This window comes from Saccoglossus kowalevskii, chromosome 14 (genome assembly GCF_978046115.1).
Source record: "Saccoglossus kowalevskii chromosome 14, keSacKowa6.1, whole genome shotgun sequence".
Classification (NCBI taxonomy): Eukaryota; Metazoa; Hemichordata; class Enteropneusta; family Harrimaniidae; genus Saccoglossus; species Saccoglossus kowalevskii.
Window position 1 is genome coordinate 27,619,462 of NC_140654.1, and position 25,722 is coordinate 27,645,183.

A 25,722-nucleotide genomic window follows, 5' to 3' on the forward strand; every position below is an offset into this window, starting at 1 on the left:
CGTCATAAAAAACTCTGACGGAGGTGATTTATTACAAGCAATAATGGTAGCGCGTCGTTCTTAATTTTCTAATTAGGCAACAATATGCACTTATTGTAAAACCGTTCTTCTTTCCATGGAATAACTGTTGTTGCCATGCCTTTGCCTCTTAGCAACTAGAAAATATATACCGCAATAAATATACACTCAATTACGACCATTAAAGTGACGTTCGTTGTTTGTGAATCAAAGTTGTTGCTTCGTAAAGCCTTCTTGGCGTGGACTTTGTTTTATTTTCATGTCACACCGTTCAACATCCATTGCTATTTCTGATATCTCGTTGGTATTTTTACCTTTACAAACGCAGAATTTGACCTGCAACGCATATATTTGCCGAAACATGCGAAATCTCGCAGGACACGCGAAATAATGATGTACAAACACCAGCACACTCTCCGTCCACACACTAAAGCCAGCCTGACACTCAAGTCGTGCCAGTACGCAAACTAGTCGTGAACTGGCGTGGAATGTGCGTAAACACGTCGTGACTGCATGCCATGTCGGGACGAGAATTTTGAAATGTTCGAAATTTTGGTCACGACAAAATTTAGTGACCGGGTCGTGAACTATGCGCAAACTGTTCGTGAACTCGTCGGGAAGATGCGTGCCAGTGCGTGGCAGTGCGTGCCATGCCGCGACTGTCACGAATAGTTCACGTCGAGTTCACGAGTAGTTCAAGACAGGTTCACGAGTTGGTGCGCATTGCAGCGTGGCCGTGCCTTCCCACTGACACGGTCACGTGTACTTCACGCTTTGATGGCACGAGAAGTTTACGACGAGTTCACGAGCAGTTCACCACTGCTGCGCGACAGTGGCGCTAGATTCGGTGCAGGGCTTCTTGGACACTGCTCGCCATTCCAGAGATCGCCAGCGAAGAGACAACATGCCTAAAACAAAGCAGAAATGAAGAAGGGCAAAGCAGAGAAGGCCAGAAGCCGACAGGCCAGAGGCAGAGACCGCTGAGATAGCTCATTCCCCCAAACTCGTGCCTTCTGGTCAACCATTCCCTGACCCACACTTTCCTTTGTGTCTTTCTTCGAGGTGGGGTTGCCTTTTCTTGCTCTTCTGCCTCTTCCAGCCTTTTCTGCTGCTTTTCAACAATGGCTAGAGCAGCTGCCAGGTATAGGCATATACTCTTCCCTGCAATGATTGTGTTTCTGACATTCAGCATGTTGTCTCTTCCAAAAATAACCAGGGGTTGGGGAGGCCCCCTTTTTATATGGCTGGCCACCGTCCGAATTGCGCAAACTCGTCGTGCCCATGCGGGGAGCGCATAAACTATCCGCAAACTATGCGTGAACTCATCGTGCCAGTTCGTGTCAATGTGGACACTGACGGGCACGCATTCGTGAACTCGTCGTGAACTTGTCGTGAAATATGCGTGAACAAGTCGTAAACAGTGCGGGAACCTCTCAGTTCGTGCCCCAAAATGGCACGACTTGCCACGACAAAATCGTGGCCAAAAGTCGTGCAAGTGTCAGCCTGGCTTAACTCATGTGTTTTTATTAATAAAGTATATATAGTTCGGTAAATTGCGTAATTTATATGTCGTTTATATTGACGACATTTTCTGGTGTTTACAATATTGATTTACGTCATGGCACGTCACCGCGCATGCGTGCATGGTGGCTGACGTTTTCAGTGTTCTTAACATTGGCATCATTCACTGCAATTCCAAAACAGCTAATTGCACAAACATGCCCTCTATCAATCTCAGTGAACAGTGTTAGTATTACACTACGTACAACCATTCAAAGTGTAGAATGTATTTGATGTTTACTGAAACAAAATTTGATGCAGTTTACTATAATTGTCTACGTCACGGTACGTCAACGCGCATGCGCACAGCGAGGTTGACCTTTTATCGTGTACATACTGTTGACAACATACATGACAGTTCAAAGGTTGCTAATTTGTGTTCTTCATATTTTTGTTAATATGAAAAAAATGCACATAGACTGCTGTTTGCCAGAAAATATTAGTCAACATTGCACGATCACGTGACCAAGCGTTTTCAATTAAATTTACTGAAATATACAAGAAGCTAGAGAAAAAAGTGTTTGTTTTGAGATCAAAGTGTTTCTTTGGGGAAATATTTTTTTTTAATATTGAGTGTATTTTGTGTTTCAAAAGATACGGAAAATCGTGTTGCTATACTGAAACCTCGCTAGTCGCTTCATTTGCATAATCCGCAGGTCACCATAGATATGCTGGTCAGCATTTGAATGCATTAGCGTAAGAATAGTGAGTTTTTAAATACACCAAAATAGAAATCCACTAAATCTCTCGCATAGATTGGCAGCATACATAGTGTTAACCCATGCGTCGATAACTGTTCTATTCTGGGATTACCGGGATTCGTAGCTTTCATTTCAGTATGTGGTAGCCATTTCTCGTGTTGCAAGTGAACACAGTAGTTAATTTGGAACTATTATACACCTCACCAAAAATCAAGATCTGTGCGAGGTAAGCTGTTAGATAACATACAACTAATTAACTAACTAACTAGTTGGTTTTTATTTCTGGAAATATGTTGATTCAACTGATGAAATGTCGACGTTTATGAAATCATATACCGCAATATTTAATTTAAAATTTTCAAATACGTTTTTCAGCGAATATTTATATTACAACTAAGATTTAAACTTGTACGAAATATTACAAACTTTAGTAAAATGTGTAATATATGATGATACTCTATTTCTAATGGCGGTATGCATCCATGATGATGTGTCAGTCTGACCACAGTGACCACTGTTTTTTATCTGTATGCAGTTGTCATATCAACATTTTCTTCGTTATCGTTCTTATTCATTTCAATGAAAGAACAGACACTCATTTGTTTTGAAAATACACCTGTAGTAACATATAATATGCTGTTACTATATTGCCGTTGTTTTTGACAAATGCGTTTCTTTCAAAAAGCGATTAAGCGCCATACTGGACGGTTTCAATGTTGCACTCTGCTATGGCATTGGTTATTATCCCAGTGGCATTTTCATTTTCAGTGACTGAAAAATAATTATGATTGATGGCGAACGTAGAAGGAACCACACCCTTGTTTAGTGTTCAGGAATTCGCCCAGGTAGAACACAAGTACCATCAATATGGAGCAGCGTACCAGCTTTTCTTGCTTTATTGGGTGTGGTTCAAACGACTGACATTTACGTTGCCACAATCTATGTAAATACATGTGAGATGAAAATTAAAATTCAAAACATTTAAAGATTTTGTGATTTTCCATAATGAATTAAAACAGCAATAGTTAAACATGTATTCAAGGTAAAGATAATAATATATCAGCTGCAAATAGTATATATGTGAGAGGCAGGGCACATACAGTTCTATTATTAACCGTCGTTAAAGTCAGCCGAAATGTTTAGTGCACATTAGTCATACGGAGAGTGTGTTTAGATTGCCACGTAGACAAAATTATTTGTCATCGCATATGGCATATCGAAATCGCCAATGTAGTTTATGCCCTGTTAATTACACTGAATTTTTTTTAGGCCGGTGTCTCAGTGAGTGTGAATCAAGGGTAAAATAGTAATGCCGTCTGACGCTGCTGAAGAGACGCTGCTGGGAACGCCAAAGGCGGTAAAATACTCGTTCTTATTTTCTATTGCCTGTCTTGTTTCATCGTCATAGATCAGTCACTTTGAATTCTGAGTGTGAAAAAAACAAGCGTAACGTCTATAGTATATAGTATAGTATATATAGTATATGCAGCATCGGAGACAGAAATATTATTCACAAAAATGTACGCGGCCACACTCATGGACTATGATTGAATGTCATGTTAAATTTAAAATCAACTAGTATTTATCACGTATTAATATATTTACAATTTATTACAAGATAGTGCATGTTGAAATATATTCCTATGTTAATTAATTATCATATTCATTATTTACATTACATAATCAATCAGACTTGCTCATTTCGCTAGCTGTGTACAGTGTATATGCTTGCATACAAAACGAGTTATTTATTAAATAACTTAGCTAAACTTAATAGCTTATATCTTTAATGTAAACACCAATATATTCATAGCTTGGTAATATTTTAAACACACTAATGCAGTTCAGTTCAACTAATAAAACACCAATGTTCATATTCTGCCTGTTTTTAGTAATTGTTTATTATATTTCACACCACTAATCGTTTTTTGTTTGAGGCATTATCCGGGATTGTATACGACACGCAAACCTGGTTATTCAGATATGTTCCATGTAGTCATCTGACCGCCAAAAAACTACGCTAGTGGAATGTTTCTTAATTAACCTGGACAATAAAACACATTACAACATACGAAACACTTAAGCTTATTGGCCCTTGCGTCAAATATTTACTAAATATCATGCTATTTTCACAATACCATACGTACATTTTGCAATCCGATTACACACCCACTAAAAAACGGTCATTTTGTTTTTCAAAATATGAACATTAGTTTGGTATATTCAAATCAAACACTGAAACACACCCATTGTACCCATAACCCAGATGATAATCAATGCATTATTTTGTTGGGCTAGCTATTTAAAGGATGATGCTTACTACGCTGTTTTTGATATATAAATAAGTGCCACTCTGTAAAATGTTGTAAATGATAATGTATTCACCATCACCATTTTTTTTTTTTTGACTGCATTTTTTTTCAAATCTGCCACTACAAAGAATCGTGCAATCAGGTTAAATACCACCCCCCTAACAATGCACTCAACAATTGTCTGTTCGCTGTATTTACTGCGAAAATCCATTTCCTGCATACACATTTTTTTTAATTGAGTAAATAGACTATTCAAAAACAACGACAATAACAAAGGACTACATCGAGCTCCTTCTCCTGTCGACTAGGTAGGCTTTGCACTATCTGAAAATCTTAGTTTGGGTGATATATAATGAGAATTCGTCTTTAGGAGTCGTAGCCATATGTGATTGATTCTTTTTGCATGTTCCATTGTACCCCATGGTATTTGAATTTCAGTTCATGACTGGTCTCGAAAATCTCTTGTAAAACCGCTGTACATTTACGCGGACTATTTGGAAGAAACAATTGAACACAAATCGAGCTAATAAACACCAGTAATGTTCATAGGAGTGTGATTTTGATACGGGATGTCAATGTTGGTCATAAATGTTGTGCACATGCGTATTACGTTCGTGCGTTTGTTCGTGCTTCTCTTTTTTTTCACATTGTAACCCAATGGAGTGTTTGAGTGGGAAGCCGAGAACTGAGTGTCATGTCGCCCATTTTTTAGTCCAGGGTTCCATTGTTCATCTCGCTACTTCGATTGCTTGAAAAAAATACATCCCCTTCACATACCCTCTGGCCGTTGGGGCAAAGACCAATTGTTCGATAATATTTTGCATGCAGGAAACAAAATAATATGACGGCCATTTACTCAAAATTCAATCGATGTTGACATATTCTATTAATTCCTAGAAAACAAAATCGTGATTTTCAATAGCATGCTGGTATTTTGCACACGTTAATAGTTTATCAAGTACAACTTTACCCCCACCCCCACCCCAACGTGTAATGTTTGGTGGCGCAGTCGGAAGTCGAAAAGCCGGAAACAGTCGAACGCGACAGGAAGAGGCTTGGCCACAAATCTGAATATATTTTTTTTCAATTTTACTGAATTACGATTTATTATTTCATTTTAATCTTTTTTACAAATGTCTAACAGAAAACTAAGTGAGTTTATTATTAGAATAACCTTTAACCTGTATTAATTTGGTCGGACGACAATGTTTGTTTATTAGCATATATAGAAATTTGCTATTATTATACGCAATAGCAATTCATGGCCGGTATATATGGCGTTTTCAAATGACGAGACTATTTTTGGCGAGTAATAAATTTAATTCCCGAAATCTGATAAATGTAATACGTGGCACACCCTGACATGCAATATCACAATATGTTACAATTGTAGAGAAATATAAAGTGGTTATGCAACAGTAGTATATTTAATAAACAGAAGCGTCATTCTGCGCTGCGGCTATTTTGTAAAGTGTTCTTCATTATACACACGGAATTAGTCAAAGTTATCAAAATTATTAATCAGAGACCAGAAGAGCTAATCACAATAAATAATTGAGATAAATAAAAAGCAATACATAAAGCATAGTAAGTGTTACATTAATATTCATGGCAGACGGCGGCGTTCCCTATTGATTTCTCATTGTATTTGATACTTACGCTCCCAGTGCTCTGGCATATGTATATTCTTACATCACACATACACTATCATTAAATGGGGATACGAAGGACACATCGTTTAATGATGTCAAGTGATGTGAATGAGAATGATAAAATAAAAGGGGAAAATAGCGTTTCACGTACATACGAAACGTCGACCTGCAGTTTTGATCTATGGTAAAATAAAACCACATCCTAATCCATATTTTAAAAATATACATGCTTAGTAATATAAACGCAAAACACACATACACAAATTCTTATGCATACTGTTTATTATAACACACAATCATACACGAGTGTTTAACATTAGCTTAGGACGCCTACCAGGTAGGTAAATAATAAAATACAAAATACTTTGTCTGATTTTTTTCTAAATGTTAAGACTACTACAAAATGTACCAACTTTCGTTTTTTATTGTAATCTGATTTTGGTATATATTCACTTCACTAAATAGCACAATGAATCGCAAAATTATTGTGATTATTATTGTTTTTGTATAGCGCATGTAATAAATACGAATAACACCAACAGCACACTAGACTCAAATTGGAAAGTAAAGTTGAAATCAAATTAATGAACATTAATTGGATTGAATGCAGACAATTTCCAAACAAATTTAAATTATAGGCCATGACTGATAGATTTACGTCGGAAATCGAGCGCTATTGATATGTAAATATAACAATCAAGAAAGAATCCACCGTAAAACAATACTATTGTTTACTAATAGCTATAGTTCAAGTGCATCTAGATAGACACAATAAACAATTAAAAATTCTCTCCATCTATTAGGCTCTCCAAAGGCAAATGTTTTGCAAAATCATAGCAGCGCTCGTATGTTTAATGCTTTAAACACCCATTTGGGAAGCATTAATGGAATTCAGACATGATAATTAACTATAGTGTGTCACTTAAGATTAAAAAAAAATATTCGGTGGTATTTTTGAAATATACTGTAATATGAGTGTAGTTGTAGACTGATAAAAACTTAATTGTGTATGGTAAAATTAGGCTGCTATCAGTTTATGACCAGTCTCTCAAAAAATATAAATGTGTTCTTTTCCCTAATACTATTGTAGGCGCCGGCAGCTGGACTGTCTGGAGCGCAAATTGGGTTGATATTAGTCGTAGTGACTCTTCTTGGGGTTGTCGTGATTGTCTTAGCTGTCGTATTGACTAAGGAAGGTAAGCATCACTCAGGTACAAACGTGGTCAGAGGTACTTATTTATAGTATGTTAGGGGGTATAGAACAGAACAACATTTTGTATTTGATATCAAATGTCCTGTTACGACAAAATAAACAAGAACAAAAACACGGGTACTAAATAGAATATTCACAGAGAACAATACATACATAACAATGGAATTTCGAAAATTTTACATTTTTACACCCCATAATACAATTCGATCGTTATCTTGTATATGGTACTTTGAGACCACGTCTATGACGCAACGTATATTAGTATGATGTATTATATTTGCTGGTAACAGATTACATTCTATAATCTTGAGTTCAACTTTTGCCCCTAAAATTTTGAATGCTCTTACAGTATGGACTTTGGCAGAACTATTTTTTTAAGACGGTTTATTTTGAAGCGTAGAAAGACACTGGTTATAGTTGGTTGGTTAACGCCAAACCCATCCCGTTGAATTAATTTCCAAACTGAATATTTGTTTTCAATCTTAAGGTTCAACATCTTCACCCTGTGACGTGAATAATGGAGGTTGTGAAGATATTTGTGACGAAGTAACGGGCAATTGCTCATGTTCAGCAGGCTCATACCTTCACGATAACGGACTAAATTGCACTGGTATATAAAATAGTTGTTATATTAAATTAACAGTAATGCAAATCAAGATAACATGCTCCCTATTATTACTACGTAGATGTTGTTGCAAGATACACTAAAGAATACATGTTGTGATATTTTTATGACAAATACATTTTTTTCAAAACACGTGAGCTGTGAAATGTAAGTGCGACCAGTAGAATTATTTTGTGTATTACACTGTATGATGATATATATTTTGTAGTGATAATATATAAATATATTAGTTTCAGGATTATCGTGTAATATTACAAATGGTGGTTGTGCACACATATGCGAATCGCTGGCGAACGATACCATCATATGCTCCTGTTATGATGGGTACTTGTTAGAAGAAGATGAAAAGAACTGCACAGGTTTGCGTTCTCATTAACATATATACGTTTATTGTATGTATATATGTCTTTGTATTTACAGAAGTAAATAACTACATGATTAGCTAACTAGTACTATTAGAATCTAATTAGACATTTTTATTTCTCGAAATAAGAAATGACCATGCAGTAAAATTAATTAAAGTATACATATTACGATTTTGCACTGGTTTCACGGTTCTAACATTTGTCACAGAGGAAGAGATAATAATATAGCGGTGCGAGTCATGTGGTGGTTATTATCTTGTTGACATGCGTCGAGGGCCTTGGATATATGCTGGTTGGTTGGCTGACGTAGTTTATTCTATTCTATTCTAGATATCAACGAGTGTGACGTAGAGAACGGGGGTTGTGAACATAACTGCATCAATCTTGAAGGATCATTCAACTGTACATGTTATGAAGGTTATGAACTGGACGAGGATGGTTTCTCCTGCAACGGTAGGCATTGGAATGTGTCTATGTGAAGTCAGGAAAAAAAATAATAGTGTTGTCACTACGAAGGATTCAGGAAAAAAATGTCCTTCTTTTGCCAACATAATACTACACGTGTTCTACAAAAACCGTTTAACCAAGCATTTTGAAAACGTGCATAGTAGTTAAATAAACATGCAGCTGATTGTCATTATTATAAATTCATTCAGAATTCTTTGGTCAACCGCAAATAATTTGCTAACGCACCATCAGTGATGGTAAGAGCAATAACATGTAGCTTGATTCGTACGTGTAGATATAACATTTAAATCATGTATTTGAGTAATATATAAAACATGTTATACTGGTCTGGCGTGATTGAATACAAAAAATCAGAGAATTAATATAATCTTAGGCAATATTGTGTATTGTTATAATAATTAACTACAAAACATTTATGTTTCATTAAATTCAGATATAGACGAGTGTCTTGATGATAATGGTGGATGTCAACACGAATGCACTAATTTAGTTGGCTCCTTTGAGTGCTCGTGTTATGATGGATACCTAGTAAATACTTTGGAACACTTTACATGTGATGGTAATATGCAGATTCCTTTAATATATATTGTATTTTTAATTTTAAAAAATACAACATCAATATTTCTTTGCTGTATTTTACTTTTCATTTGTTTATCATTTCGATGTAACAATAGAGAGAAATAAGTCAGCTGTTTTACAGCACAATATGTTCACACCAGTTTAATTTGATTACGTTCCAGATATTGATGAGTGTGCAACTGATAATGGAGGATGCAGTCAGCGATGTGTCAACTCATTAGGATCATTCCAGTGTAGATGTTACCCAGGGTATGAGTTAATTGATGATAACACTTGTGTAGGTGAGTCACATTCAAATATTATAATAACACATATCGTAATTAATGGGTTTGTGAGTGAATTAGTATAGGTAGTAAGGAGCGTCTAAATATGTTGATACATGTCTAGTAGATTCATAACTGTAGATTCATATTCAACTATGTTTCAATTGTATAAGTTATGTGGTAGCAGTTGTCTATACAGTTGAGCACATTGACAGGTCAGTCACATTAAGTGGTAGTGATTGTATATATCAATGTATGTCTAGCGGAATTGTTTTAAGTATTGAAAACTACCCTAAATTTGAGTTTCAATTTCAAAAGCAGTGGGTGTTTATGTTTAATGACTTAAAGCCGAGTTGGAGAAGTAATTTATACTTGTTATCTATTTGTAATTTTGAGAGATACGCGTTAGGGTTAAAGTAACAAGCCATTTTCTACAACGAGACAAAAATCGGTCATGTTTTATGAGATAATGTGTTCAGAAATCCAACACATAAATATGATCGATATGAAAACAACATGTTTTATCACAGTTACTGCCATTCTGGCTAGTTTACTGTAAGATACGTCGCATATTATTTCCTCTTCTCGCTTCTTTCCCAGACATTAACGAGTGCGAGGACAACAATGGTATGTGTGATCACATATGTATCAACAATGGTGGCTCATATAGTTGTGCTTGTTATGCTGGATATGTACTCAAAGAAGATGGGCACACCTGTATTGGTAAGTCTAGATACCCGCCAATCAGTGTATTATATCTCTTCAATAGCGAACTATATTGTATTATAGTTAAAATCTTTATATTTGTTACATGTACGTTTACATAAGCAGATAATTATAATAAATAGTAGTTTTCACAGTTTATACAATGCATCCCTGATGACACGTGAGTAAAACAGCAGCTATACAGGTAAAACAACATAGTGCACCAATTTCAAACCGCGTTGCAGTGCTGAAATACGATGTTTTTTATCCGTTTGCAAATAACTGTGACAATGCGTCTAGGTTTATTATTTTTCAAAATAATTCATACATTCTGCAGATATTGATGAATGTGGAGAGGATGATCATCATTGTGATCACATCTGTATTGACATGATGGGTCACTATGAATGCGCCTGTGAGTTTGGATATCAATTACAAGCGGACGGGAAAAGTTGTCATGGTAAGTACTGTGACTATATGTAAAATATATCAAACCAAATGTTTATTCAGAAGACTCGGCAACATGATAGGAGTCAACACCCGTCTCTGTTCCAAATGGCTGTGCATGCGTTTGCGAAGCACCATTCATTTATGGCAGAGATATCGTATATTATTTGACACTTAAAACAACATTTGGGTGGGGTACCTCTCTAACAATAATATGTACCTACTTTTATAACAAACGTGGTTCAAATCGCATACAATTCGACGTAATGGTAACATTGAGTATTTGTCATTCAGATGTTGACGAATGTGTCATTGACAATGGAAGATGTGACCATGTGTGTATTAATACAGATGGCTCCTATCAATGTGGTTGTCGACCTAGATACCACCTCTATGAGGACGGAGCCACATGCATTGGTAAGTACACATAAATTGTTCACAATTCCTTCATTGAGAGACACTCCCCTCATTGTGTGACAAACATTTTGATTTTCAACATTTCACTGTAATTATTCCCATTCCTGATCGACGCATATCTCGTTATAACCTTGAAGTAATCAATGTTGTCTACATAGAAAACTCTGGGTCACCAAAAATATTGGTTTCAGCCGTAATTAAAAATGGGTCGGAACTTCAACATAGCCTTGCTTTAATCAACATTTATCTACATTGAATTGCTGATTCCGATTTAAACACTTGATTTTTGATATCGCTATGATTTTTTTTCCAAATGATTTCACACAATACTTCTTCCCCCAGAGTGCGCCACCAATGTTCAATTTCGTAATACCACTTCCCGAAAGTCTCAATCAAATCTTCAGCTCTGGTGAATAAAATCACATCAAATCATAAAAACATTATGCCATTGCGCAACAAAAACACGATTGAAAACAATAGCATTTGCCTGGACAATATAATCAATAAGAGTAAAGGTCATGTCTTAAGCATGAATTATGAAAGTCGATCAACGTATACACTGGCAACAACAAATCAATACACAGAATATAATCCTTCAACGATTCTTATGTTTTATATTATAAGGTATTCTCTACATTGACAAAATTACCATTATCTTCCAAAACGATCATTCTGATAACAGTCAGTCAGTCAGTATGGCAGCAATAAGAAAAAACAACCATAAACACCACTAACTACTAACACTAACTACAATAACAGAAACATTTTACCATTCCAACTTTATAATGGTTGACATTGGTAAATATACATCTAACACTCATTTAACTTGAATATAACATGGATGGCAAACATTTTCACTGCCCTCACACCAGCCTAATATTACACATGTCCAAACTAACTACACTATTAGAAACATTTTACCATTCCAAAATTATAATGGTTGACATTGGTTAATATAAATCTAACACTGATAACAGTTGAAAATAACATGAATGGCAAACATTTCCACTGCCCTCACACCAGACTAATATTACACATGTCCAAGCTAACTACAATAACAGAAACATTTCACCATTCTAACATTACATTGGTTGATATTGGTTAATATAAATCCAGCACAGATATTACTTTAACATAACATAGGTGGTAAATATTTCCACTGCCATACCAACTGCCTAATATTACACATGTCTAAACTAACTGCAATAACAGAATTATTTCACCATTCCAACATTATAATGGTTGACATTAGTTAAAATAAATCTAACACTGATATAAGTTGAAAATAACATGAATGGAAAACATTCCCACTGCCCTAACACCGGCCTCGAATTAGAAATGTCTAAACTAACTACAATAACGGAAACATTTCACCATTCTAACATTACAATGGTTGATATTAGTTAATATAAATCTAACACTCATATCAGTTGAAAATAACATGAATGGCAAAAATTCCAACTGCCCTCACACCAGCCTCAAATTAGACATGTCTAAACTAACTACAATAACAGAAACATTTCACCATTCTAACATTACAATAGTTGACATTGGTTAATATAAATCTAACACTGATATCAGTTGAAAATAACATGAATGGAAAACATTTCCACTGCCATCACACCAGCCTCAAATTAGACATGTCTAAACTAACCACAATAACAGAAATATTTCACCATTCTAACATTACAATGGTTGACATTTGTTAATATAAATATAACACTGATATCAGTTGAAAATAACATGAATGGCAAATATTTCCACTGCCCTCACACCGAACTAATATTAAACATGTATAAACTAACTACAACAACAGAAACATTTCATCATTTCAACGTTATAATGGTTGACACTGGTTAATATAAATCTGTCACTGATGTTACTTGAAAATAACATGAATGGCAAACATTTCCACTGCCCTCACACTGGCCTAATATTGCACATGTCTAAACTAACTACAACAACAGAAACATTTCACCATTCTAGCATTATAATGGTTGACACTGATTAATATAAATCTGTACCTGATGTTAATTGAAACTAATATGAATGGCAAACATTTCCACTGCCATCACAACGGCCTAATATTACACATGTCTAAACTAACTACAATAACAGAAACATTTCAACATTCTAGCATTATAATGGTTGACACTGGTTAATATAAATCTGTACCTGATGTTAATTGAAACTAATATGAATGGCAAACATTTCCACTGCCATCACAACGGCCTAATATTATACATGTCTAAACTAAATGCAATAGCATAAACATTTCACCATTCCAACATTATAATGGTTGACATTGGTTAATATAAATCTAGAACAGATATTACTTTAACATAACATGGGTGGTAAATATTTCCACTGCCATGCCAACTGCCTAATATTAGACATGTCTAAACTAACTGCAATAACAGAATCATTTCACCATTCCAACATTATAATGGTTGACATTTTATTAATATAAATCTGTCACTGATATTACTTGAAAATAACAGGAATGGCAAACATTTCCACTTCTCTCACACTGGCCTAATATTGCACATGTCTAAACTAACTATAATAAAAGAAATATTTCATTATTTCAATATTATAATGGTTGACATTGGTTAATATACATCTAGCACAAATATTATTTAATATAACACGGGTGGCAAATATTTCCACTGCCACACCACCTACCTAATATTACACATGTCTAAACTAACTTCAATAACAGAAACATTTCACCATTCTAACATTATAATAGTTGACATTAGTTAAAATAAATCTAACACTGATATAAGTTGAAAATAACATGAATGGAAAACATTCCCACTGCCCTAACACCGGCCTCGAATTAGAAATGTCTAAACTAACTACAATAACAGAAACATTTCACGATTCCAACATTATAATGGTTGACATTGGTTAATATAAATCTAGAACAGATATTACTTTAACATAACATAGGTGGTAAATATTTCCACTGCCCTCACACCGGCCTCGAATTAGAAATGTCTACACTAACTACAATAACAGAAACATTTCACCATTCCAACATTATAATAGTAGACATTGGTTAATATAAATCTAACACTGATAGCAGTTGAAAATAACATGAATGGCAAACATTTCCACTGCCCTCACACCGGACTAATATTACACATGTCCAAGCTAACTACAATAACAGAAACATTTCACCATTCTAACATTACAATGGTTGACATTAGTTAATATAAAAATTAACACTCATATCAGTTGAAAATAACATGAATGGCAAACATTCCAACTGCCCTCACACCAGCCTCAAATTAGACATGTCTAAACTAACCACAATAACAGAAACATTTCCTCATTTCAACGATATAATGGTTGACTCTGGTTAACATAAATCTAACACTGATATCAGTTGAAAATAACATATATGGCAAACATTTCCACTGCCCTCACACCGGCCTATTATTACACATGTCTAAACTAACTACAATAACAGAAACATTTCACTATTCCTACATGGTAATAGTTGACACTGGTTAATATAAATCTAACACTTATATTAGTTGAAAATAACATGAATGGCAAATATTTCCACTGCCCTCACACCGGACTAATATTGCACATGTCTAAACTAACTACAATAACAGATACATTTCATCATTTCATCGTTATAATGGTTGACACTGGTTAATATAAATCTCTACCTGATGTTAATTGAAAATAATATGAATGGCAAACATTTCCACTGCCATCACAACGGCCTAATATTACACATGTCTGAACTAAATGCAATAGCAGAAACATTTCAAAATTCCAACATTATAATGGTTGACATTGGTTAATATAAATCTAGAACAGATATTACTTTAACTTAACAGGGGTGGTAAATATTTCCACTGCAATAGCAACTGCCAAATATTAGACATGTCTAAACTAACTGCAATAACAGAAACATTTCATCATTCCAACATTATTATGGTTGACATTGGTTAATATAAATCTAGCACAGATATTACTTTAACATAACATAGGTGGTAAATATTTCCACTGCCATACCAACTGCCTAATATTAGACATGTCTAAACTAACTGCAATGACAGAAACATTTCATCATTCCAACATTATTATGGTTGACATTGGTTAATATAAATCTAGCACAGATATTACTTTAACATAACATAGGTGGTAAATATTTCCACTGCCATACCAACTGCCTAATATTACACATGTCTAAACTAACTGCAATAACAGAATTATTTCACCATTCCAACATTATAATGGTTGACATTAGTTAATATAAATCTAACACTGATATAAGTTGAAAATAACATGAATGGCAAACATTTCCACTGCCCTCACACCAGACTAATATTACACTTGTCCAAGAAAACTACAATAACAGATACATTTCACCATTCTAACATTACATTGGTTGACATTGGTTAATATAAATCTAACACTGATATCAGTTGAAAATCACATGAATGGCACACTTTTCCACTGCTCTCATACTGGCCTAATATTGCACATGTCTAAACTAACTACAATAACAGAAACATTTCACCATTCCAACATTATAATGGTTGACACTGGTTAATATAAATCTGTCACATATGTTACTTGAAAATAACATGAATGGCAAACTTTTCCACTTCTCTCATACTGGCCTAATATTGCACATGTCTAAACTAACTACAACAACAAAAACATTTCACCATTTCAATAATATAATGGTTGACATTGGTTAATATAAATCTATCACTGATGTTACTTGAAAATAATATGAATGGCAAACGTTTCCACTGCCATCACATCGGCCTAATATTACACTTGTCTAAACTAACTAAAATAACAGAAACATTTCCACATTCCAACATTATAATGGTTGACATTTTATTAATATAAATCTAACACTGATATAAGTTGAAAATAACATGAATGGAAAACATTCCCACTGCCCTCACACCGGCCTCGATTTAGAAATGTCTAAACTAACTACAATAACAGAAACATTTCACCATTCCAACATTATAATAGTAGACATTGGTTAATATAAATCTAACACTGATAACAGTTGAAAATAACATGAATGGCAAACATTTCCACTGCCCTCACACCGGACTAATATTACACATGTCCAAGCTAACTACAATAACAGAAACATTTCACCATTCTAACATTACAATGGTTGACATTAGTTAATATAAATCTAACACTCATATCAGTTGAAAATAACATGAATGGCAAACATTCCAACTGCCCTCACACCAGCCTCAAATTAGACATGTCTAAACTAACCACAATAACAGAAACATTTCACCATTTCAACGATATAATGGTTGACTCTGGTTAACATAAATCTAACACTGATATCAGTTGAAAATAACATATATGGCAAACATTTCCACTGCCCTCACACCGGCCTATTATTACACATGTCTAAACTAACTACAATAACAGAAACATTTCACTATTCCTACATAGTAATAGTTGACACTGGTTAATATAAATCTAACACTTATATTAGTTGAAAATAACATGAATGGCAAATATTTCCACTGCCCTCACACCGGACTAATATTGCACATGTTTAAACTAACTACAATAACAGAAACATTTCAACATTTCATCGTTATAATGGTTGACACTGGTTAATATAAATCTCTACCTGATGTTAATTGAAACTACTATGAATGGCAAACATTTCCACTGCCATCACAACGGCCTAATATTACACATGTCTGAACTAAATGCAATAGCAGAAACATTTCACAATTCCAACATTATAATGGTTGACATTGGTTAATATAAATCTAGAACAGATATTACTTTAACTTAACAGGGGTGGTAAATATTTCCACTGCAATAGCAACTGCCAAATATTAGACATGTCTAAACTAACTGCAATAACAGAAACATTTCATCATTCCAACATTATTATGGTTGACATTGGTTAATATAAATCTAGCACAGATATTACTTTAACATAACATAGGTGGTAAATATTTCCACTGCCATACCAACTGCCTAATATTAGACATGTCTAAACTAACTGCAATAACAGAAACATTTCATCATTCCAACATTATTATGGTTGACATTGGTTAATATAAATCTAGCACAGATATTACTTTAACATAACATAGGTGGTAAATATTTCCACTGCCATACCAACTGCCTAATATTACACATGTCTAAACTAACTGCAATAACAGAATTATTTCACCATTCCAACATTATAATGGTTGACATTAGTTAATATAAATCTAACACTGATATAAGTTGAAAATAACATGAATGGCAAACATTTCCACTGCCCTCACACCAGACTAATATTACACTTGTCCAAGAAAACTACAATAACAGATACATTTCACCATTCTAACATTACATTGGTTGACATTGGTTAATATAAATCTAACACTGATATCAGTTGAAAATCACATGAATGGCACACTTTTCCACTGCTCTCATACTGGCCTAATATTGCACATGTCTAAACTAACTACAATAACAGAAACATTTCACCATTCCAACATTATAATGGTTGACACTGGTTAATATAAATCTGTCACAGATGTTACTTGAAAATAACATGAATGGCAAACTTTTCCACTTCTCTCATACTGGCCTAATATTGCACATGTCTAAACTAACTACAACAACAAAAACATTTCACCATTTCAATAATATAATGGTTGACATTGGTTAATATAAATCTATCACTGATGTTACTTGAAAATAATATGAATGGCAAACGTTTCCACTGCCATCACATCGGCCGAATATTACACTTGTCGAAACTAACTAAAATAACAGAAACATTTCCACATTCCAACATTATAATGGTTGACATTTTATTAATATAAATCTAACACTGATATAAGTTGAAAATAACATGAATGGAAAACATTCCCACTGCCCTCACACCGGCCTCGATTTAGAAATGTCTAAACTAACTACAATAACAGAAACATTTCACCATTCCAACATTATAATAGTAGACATTGGTTAATATAAATATAACACTGATAACAGTTGAAAATAACATGAATGGCAAACATTTCCACTGCCCTCACACCAGACTAATATTACACATGTCCAAGCTAACTACAATAACAGAAACATTTCACCATTCTAACATTACATTGGTTGACATTGGTTAATATAAATCTAGCACAGATATTACTTTAACATAACATAGGTGGTAAATATTTCCCCTGCCATACCAACTGCCTAATATTGCACATGTCTAAACTAACTTCAATAACAGAATTATTTCTCCATTCCAACATTATAATGGTTGACATTAGTTAATATAAATCTAACACTGATATAAGTTGAAAATAACATGAATGGAAAACATTCCCACTGCCCTCACACCGGCCTCGAATTACAAATGTCTAAACTAACTGCAATAACAGAAACATTTCACCATTCCAACATTATAATAGTAGACATTGGTTAATATAAATCTGACACTGATAACAGTTGAAAATAACATGAATGGGAAACATTTCCACTTCTCTCACACTGGCCTAATATTTCATATGTCTAAACTAACTACAATAAAAGAAACATTTCACCATTCCAACATTATAATAGTTAACATTGGTCAATATAAATCTAACACTCATATCAGTTGAAAATAACATGAATGGCAAACATTCCAACTGCCCTCACACCAGCCTCAAATTAGACATGTATAAACTAACTACAATAACAGAGAAACATTTCACCATTCCAACATTATTATTGTTGACATTGGTTAATATAAATCTAGCACAGATATTACTTTAATCTACCATGAGTGGCAAATATTTCCACTGCCATATCACCTGCCTAATATTAGACATGTCTAAACTAACTGCAATAACAAAAACATTTCACTATTCCTACATTATAACAGTTGACATTGGTTAATATAAATCTAACACTGATATCAGTTTAAAATAACACGAATGGCAAACATTCACACTGTCCTCACACCGGCCTCAAATTAGACATGTCTAAACTACCTACTAAAACAGAAACATTTCACCATTCTAACATTATAATAGTTGTCATTGGTAATATAAATTTAACACTTTTATCAGTTGAAAATAACATAAATGAGAAACATTTCAACTGCCCTCACACCGGACTAATATTACACATGTCTAAACTAACTACAATAACAGAAATATTTCACCATTTCAATATTATAATGTATGACATTGGTTTATATAAATCAATCACTGGTGTTACTTGAAAATAATATGAATGGCAAACATCTCCACTGCCATCACACCGGCCTAATATTACACATGTCTAAACTAACTACAATAACAGAAACATTTCACCATTCCAACATTATGATGGTTGACACTGGTTAATATAAATCTGTACCCGATGTTAATTGAAAGTAATATGAATGGCTAACATTTCCACTGCCCTCACACCGGACTAATATTACTCATGTCTAAACAAACTACAGTAACAGAAACATTTCACCATTTCAACGTTATAATGGTTGACACTGGTTAATATAAATCTGTCACAGATGTTACTTGAAAATAAAATGAATGGCAAACCTTTCCACTGCTCTCATACTGGCCTACGATTGCACATGTCTAAACTAACTACAACAACAGAAACATTTCATCATTCCAACAATATAATGGTTGACATTAGTTAATATAAATCTAACACTGATATAAGTTGAAAATAACATGAATGGAAAACATTCCCACTGCCCTCACACCGGCCCCGAATTAGAAATGTCTAAACTAACTGCAATAACAGAAACATTTCATCATTCCAACATTATAATAATAGACATTGGTTAATATAAATCTAACACTGATAACTGTTGAAAATAACATGAATGGCAAACATTTCCACTGCCCTCACACCAGACTAATATTACACATGTCCAAGCTAACTACAATAACAGAAACATTTCACCATTCTAACATTACATTGGTTGACATTGGTTAATATAAATCTGTCACAGATGTTACTTGAAAATAAAATGAATGGCAAACCTTTCCACTGCTCTCATACTGGCCTACTATTGCACATGTCTAAACTAACTACAACAACAGAAACATTTCACCATTTCAATAATATAATGGTTGACATTGGTTAATATAAATCTATCACTGATGTTACTTGAAAATAATATGAATGGCAAACGTTTCCACTGCCATCACATCGGTCTAATATTACACTTGTCTAAACTAACTAAAATAACAGAAACATTTCAACATTCCAACATTATAATGGTTGACATTTTATTAATATAAATCTATCACTGATGCTACTTGAAAATAATATGAATGGCAAACTTTTCCTCTGCCATCACATCGGCCTACTATTACACACGTCCAAACTAAGTACAATAGCAGAAACATTTCACCATTCCAACATTATAATGGTTGACATTGGTTAATATAAATATATTACTGATTATATTTGAAAATAACATGAATGGCAAACATTTCCACTACCTTCTAACCGGCCTAATATTACACATGTCCAAACTAAGTACAATAGCAGAAACATTTCACCATTCCAACATTATAATGGTTGACATTGGTTAATATAAATCTAGCACAAATATTATTTTAATATAACATGGGTGGCAAATATTTCCACTGCCACACCAACTACCTAATATTAGGCATGTCTAAACTAACTTCAATAACAGAAACATTTCACCATTCCAACATTATAATGGTTGACACTGGTTAATATAAATCTGTACCTGATGTTAATTGAAAATAATATGAATGGCTAACATTTCCACTGCCCTCACACCGGACTAATATTGCACATGTCTGAACTAACTACAATAACAGAAACATTTCACAATTCCAAAATTATAATGGTTGACATTGGTTAATATAAATCTAGAACAGATATTACTTTAACTTAACAGGGGTGGTAAATATTTCCACTGCAATAGCAACTGCCAAATATTAGACATGTCTAAACTAACTGCAATAACAGAAACATTTCACCATTCCAACATTATTATGGTTGACATTGGTTAATATAAATCTAGCACAAATATTATTTAATATAACATGGGAGGCAAATATTTCCACTGCCCTCACACCGGCCTCGAATTAGAAATGTCTAAACTAACTGCAATAACAGAAACATTTCATCATTCCAACATTATAATGGTTGACATTGGTTAATATAAATCTAGAACAGATATTACTTTAACATAACAGGGATGGTAAATATTTCCTCTGCCATACCAACTGCCTAATATTACACATGTCTAAACTAACTGCAATAACAGAAACATTTCATCATTCCAACAATATAATGGTTGACACTGGTTAATATAAATCTGTACCCGATGTTAATTGAAAGTAATATGAATGGCTAACATTTCCACTGCCCTCACACCGGACTAATATTACTCATGTCTAAACAAACTACAGTAACAGAAACATTTCACCATTTCAACGTTATAATGGTTGACACTGGTTAATATAAATCTGTCACAGATGTTACTTGAAAATAAAATGAATGGCAAACCTTTCCACTGCTCTCATACTGGCCTACTATTGCACATGTCTAAACTAACTACAACAACAGAAACATTTCATCATTCCAACAATATAATGGTTGACATTAGTTAATATAAATCTAACACTGATATAAGTTGAAAATAACATGAATGGAAAACATTCCCACTGCCCTCACACCGGCCCCGAATTAGAAATGTCTAAACTAACTGCAATAACAGAAACATTTCATCATTCCAACATTATAATAATAGACATTGGTTAATATAAATCTAACACTGATAACTGTTGAAAATAACATGAATGGCAAACATTTCCACTGCCCTCACACCAGACTAATATTACACATGTCCAAGCTAACTACAATAACAGAAACATTTCACCATTCTAACATTACATTGGTTGACATTGGTTAATATAAATCTGTCACAGATGTTACTTGAAAATAAAATGAATGGCAAACCTTTCCACTGCTCTCATACTGGCCTACTATTGCACATGTCTAAACTAACTACAACAACAGAAACATTTCACCATTTCAATAATATAATGGTTGACATTGGTTAATATAAATCTATCACTGATGTTACTTGAAAATAATATGAATGGCAAACGTTTCCACTGCCATCACATCGGTCTAATATTACACTTGTCTAAACTAACTAAAATAACAGAAACATTTCAACATTCCAACATTATAATGGTTGACATTGGTTAATATAAATATATTACTGATTATATTTGAAAATAACATGAATGGCAAACATTTCCACTACCTTCTAACCGGCCTAATATTACACATGTCCAAACTAAGTACAATAGCAGAAACATTTCACCATTCCAACATTATAATGGTTGACATTGGTTAATATAAATCTAGCACAAATATTATTTTAATATAACATGGGTGGCAAATATTTCCACTGCCACACCAACTACCTAATATTAGGCATGTCTAAACTAACTTCAATAACAGAAACATTTCACCATTCCAACATTATAATGGTTGACACTGGTTAATATAAATCTGTACCTGATGTTAATTGAAAATAATATGAATGGCTAACATTTCCACTGCCCTCACACCGGACTAATATTGCACATGTCTGAACTAACTACAATAACAGAAACATTTCACAATTCCAAAATTATAATGGTTGACATTGGTTAATATAAATCTAGAACAGATATTACTTTAACTTAACAGGGGTGGTAAATATTTCCACTGCAATAGCAACTGCCAAATATTAGACATGTCTAAACTAACTGCAATAACAGAAACATTTCACCATTCCAACATTATTATGGTTGACATTGGTTAATATAAATCTAGCACAAATATTATTTAATATAACATGGGAGGCAAATATTTCCACTGCCCTCACACCGGCCTCGAATTAGAAATGTCTAAACTAACTGCAATAACAGAAACATTTCATCATTCCAACATTATAATGGTTGACATTGGTTAATATAAATCTAGAACAGATATTACTTTAACATAACAGGGGTGGTAAATATTTCCTCTGCCATACCAACTGCCTAATATTACACATGTCTAAACTAACTGCAATAACAGAAACATTTCATCATTCCAACAATATAATGGTTGACATTAGTTAATATAAATCTAACACTGATATAAGTTGAAAATAACATGAATGGAAAACATTCCCACTGCCCTCACACCGGCCCCGAATTAGAAATGTCTAAACTAACTGCAATAACAGAAACATTTCATCATTCCAACATTATAATAATAGACATTGGTTAATATAAATCTAACACTGATAACTGTTGAAAATAACATGAATGGCAAACATTTCCACTGCCCTCACACCAGACTAATATTACACATGTCCAAGCTAACTACAATAACAGAAACATTTCACCATTCTAACATTACATTGGTTGACATTGGTTAATATAAATCTGTCACAGATGTTACTTGAAAATAAAATGAATGGCAAACCTTTCCACTGCTCTCATACTGGCCTACTATTGCACATGTCTAAACTAACTACAACAACAGAAACATTTCACCATTTCAATAATATAATGGTTGACATTGGTTAATATAAATCTATCACTGATGTTACTTGAAAATAATATGAATGGCAAACGTTTCCACTGCCATCACATCGGTCTAATATTACACTTGTCTAAACTAACTAAAATAACAGAAACATTTCAACATTCCAACATTGTAATGGTTGACATTTTATTAAGATAAATCTATCACTGATGCTACTTGAAAATAATATGAATGGCAAACTTTTCCTCTGCCATCACATCGGCCTACTATTACACACGTCCAAACTAAGTACAATAGCAGAAACATTTCACCATTCCAACATTATAATGGTTGACATTGGTTAATATAAATATATTACTGATTATATTTGAAAATAACATGAATGGCAAACATTTCCACTACCTTCTAACCGGCCTAATATTACACATGTCCAAACTAAGTACAATAGCAGAAACATTTCACCATTCCAACATTATAATGGTTGACATTGGTTAATATAAATCTAGCACAAATATTATTTTAATATAACATGGGTGGCAAATATTTCCACTGCCACACCAACTACCTAATATTAGGCATGTCTAAACTAACTTCAATAACAGAAACATTTCACCATTCCAACATTATAATGGTTGACACTGGTTAATATAAATCTGTACCTGATGTTAATTGAAAATAATATGAATGGCTAACATTTCCACTGCCCTCACACCGGACTAATATTGCACATGTCTGAACTAACTACAATAACAGAAACATTTCACAATTCCAAAATTATAATGGTTGACATTGGTTAATATAAATCTAGAACAGATATTACTTTAACTTAACAGGGGTGGTAAATATTTCCACTGCAATAGCAACTGCCAAATATTAGACATGTCTAAACTAACTGCAATAACAGAAACATTTCACCATTCCAACATTATTATGGTTGACATTGGTTAATATAAATCTAGCACAAATATTATTTAATATAACATGGGAGGCAAATATTTCCACTGCCCTCACACCGGCCTCGAATTAGAAATGTCTAAACTAACTGCAATAACAGAAACATTTCATCATTCCAACATTATAATGGTTGACATTGGTTAATATAAATCTAGAACAGATATTACTTTAACATAACAGGGGTGGTAAATATTTCCTCTGCCATACCAACTGCCTAATATTACACATGTCTAAACTAACTGCAATAACAGAAACATTTCATCATTCCAACAATATAATGGTTGACATTAGTTAATATAAATCTAACACTGATATAAGTTGAAAATAACATGAATGGAAAACATTCCCACTGCCCTCACACCGGCCCCGAATTAGAAATGTCTAAACTAACTGCAATAACAGAAACATTTCATCATTTCAACGTTATAATGGTTGACACTGCTTAATATAAATCTCTACCTTATGTTAATTGAAACTAATATGAATGGCAAACATTTCCACTGCCATCTCAACGGTCTAATATTACACATGTCTGAACAAAATGCAATAGCAGAAACATTTCACCATTCCAACATTATAATGGTTGACATTAGTTAATATAAATCTAACACTGATATAAGTTGAAAATAACATGAATGGCAAACATTTCCACTGCCCTCACACCAGACTAATATTACACATGTCCAAGAAAACTACAATAACAGATACATTTCACCATTCTAACATTACATTGGTTGACATTGGTTAATGTAAATCTAACACTGATATCAGTTGAAAATCACATGAATGGCAAACTTTTCCACTGCTCTCATACTGGCCTAATATTGCACATGTCTAAACTAACTACAATAACATAAAAATTTCACCATTCCAACATTATAATGGTTGACACTGGTTAAT

At 33.6% G+C, this 25,722-nt stretch overlaps 1 protein-coding gene across 1 annotated transcript in view; it reads left to right on the forward strand.

Annotated features, from left to right (window-relative positions):
* The first annotated feature begins 2,364 nt into the window (after nt 1–2,364).
* LOC146734650 (uncharacterized) overlaps nt 2,365–25,722 on the forward strand; it is a 36,671-nt gene continuing 13,313 nt past the window's right edge. Inside the window, exons 1-11 of the mRNA XM_085508091.1 lie at nt 2,365–2,505; nt 3,549–3,636; nt 7,334–7,439; nt 7,944–8,066; nt 8,312–8,440; nt 8,777–8,899; nt 9,348–9,473; nt 9,655–9,774; nt 10,357–10,479; nt 10,799–10,921; nt 11,203–11,325. Of these exons, the coding sequence (XP_085364217.1) occupies nt 3,589–3,636; nt 7,334–7,439; nt 7,944–8,066; nt 8,312–8,440; nt 8,777–8,899; nt 9,348–9,473; nt 9,655–9,774; nt 10,357–10,479; nt 10,799–10,921; nt 11,203–11,325 (1,144 nt within the window). The 5' untranslated portion in view covers nt 2,365–2,505; nt 3,549–3,588. The remainder of the gene's footprint in view (nt 2,506–3,548; nt 3,637–7,333; nt 7,440–7,943; nt 8,067–8,311; nt 8,441–8,776; nt 8,900–9,347; nt 9,474–9,654; nt 9,775–10,356; nt 10,480–10,798; nt 10,922–11,202; nt 11,326–25,722) is intronic.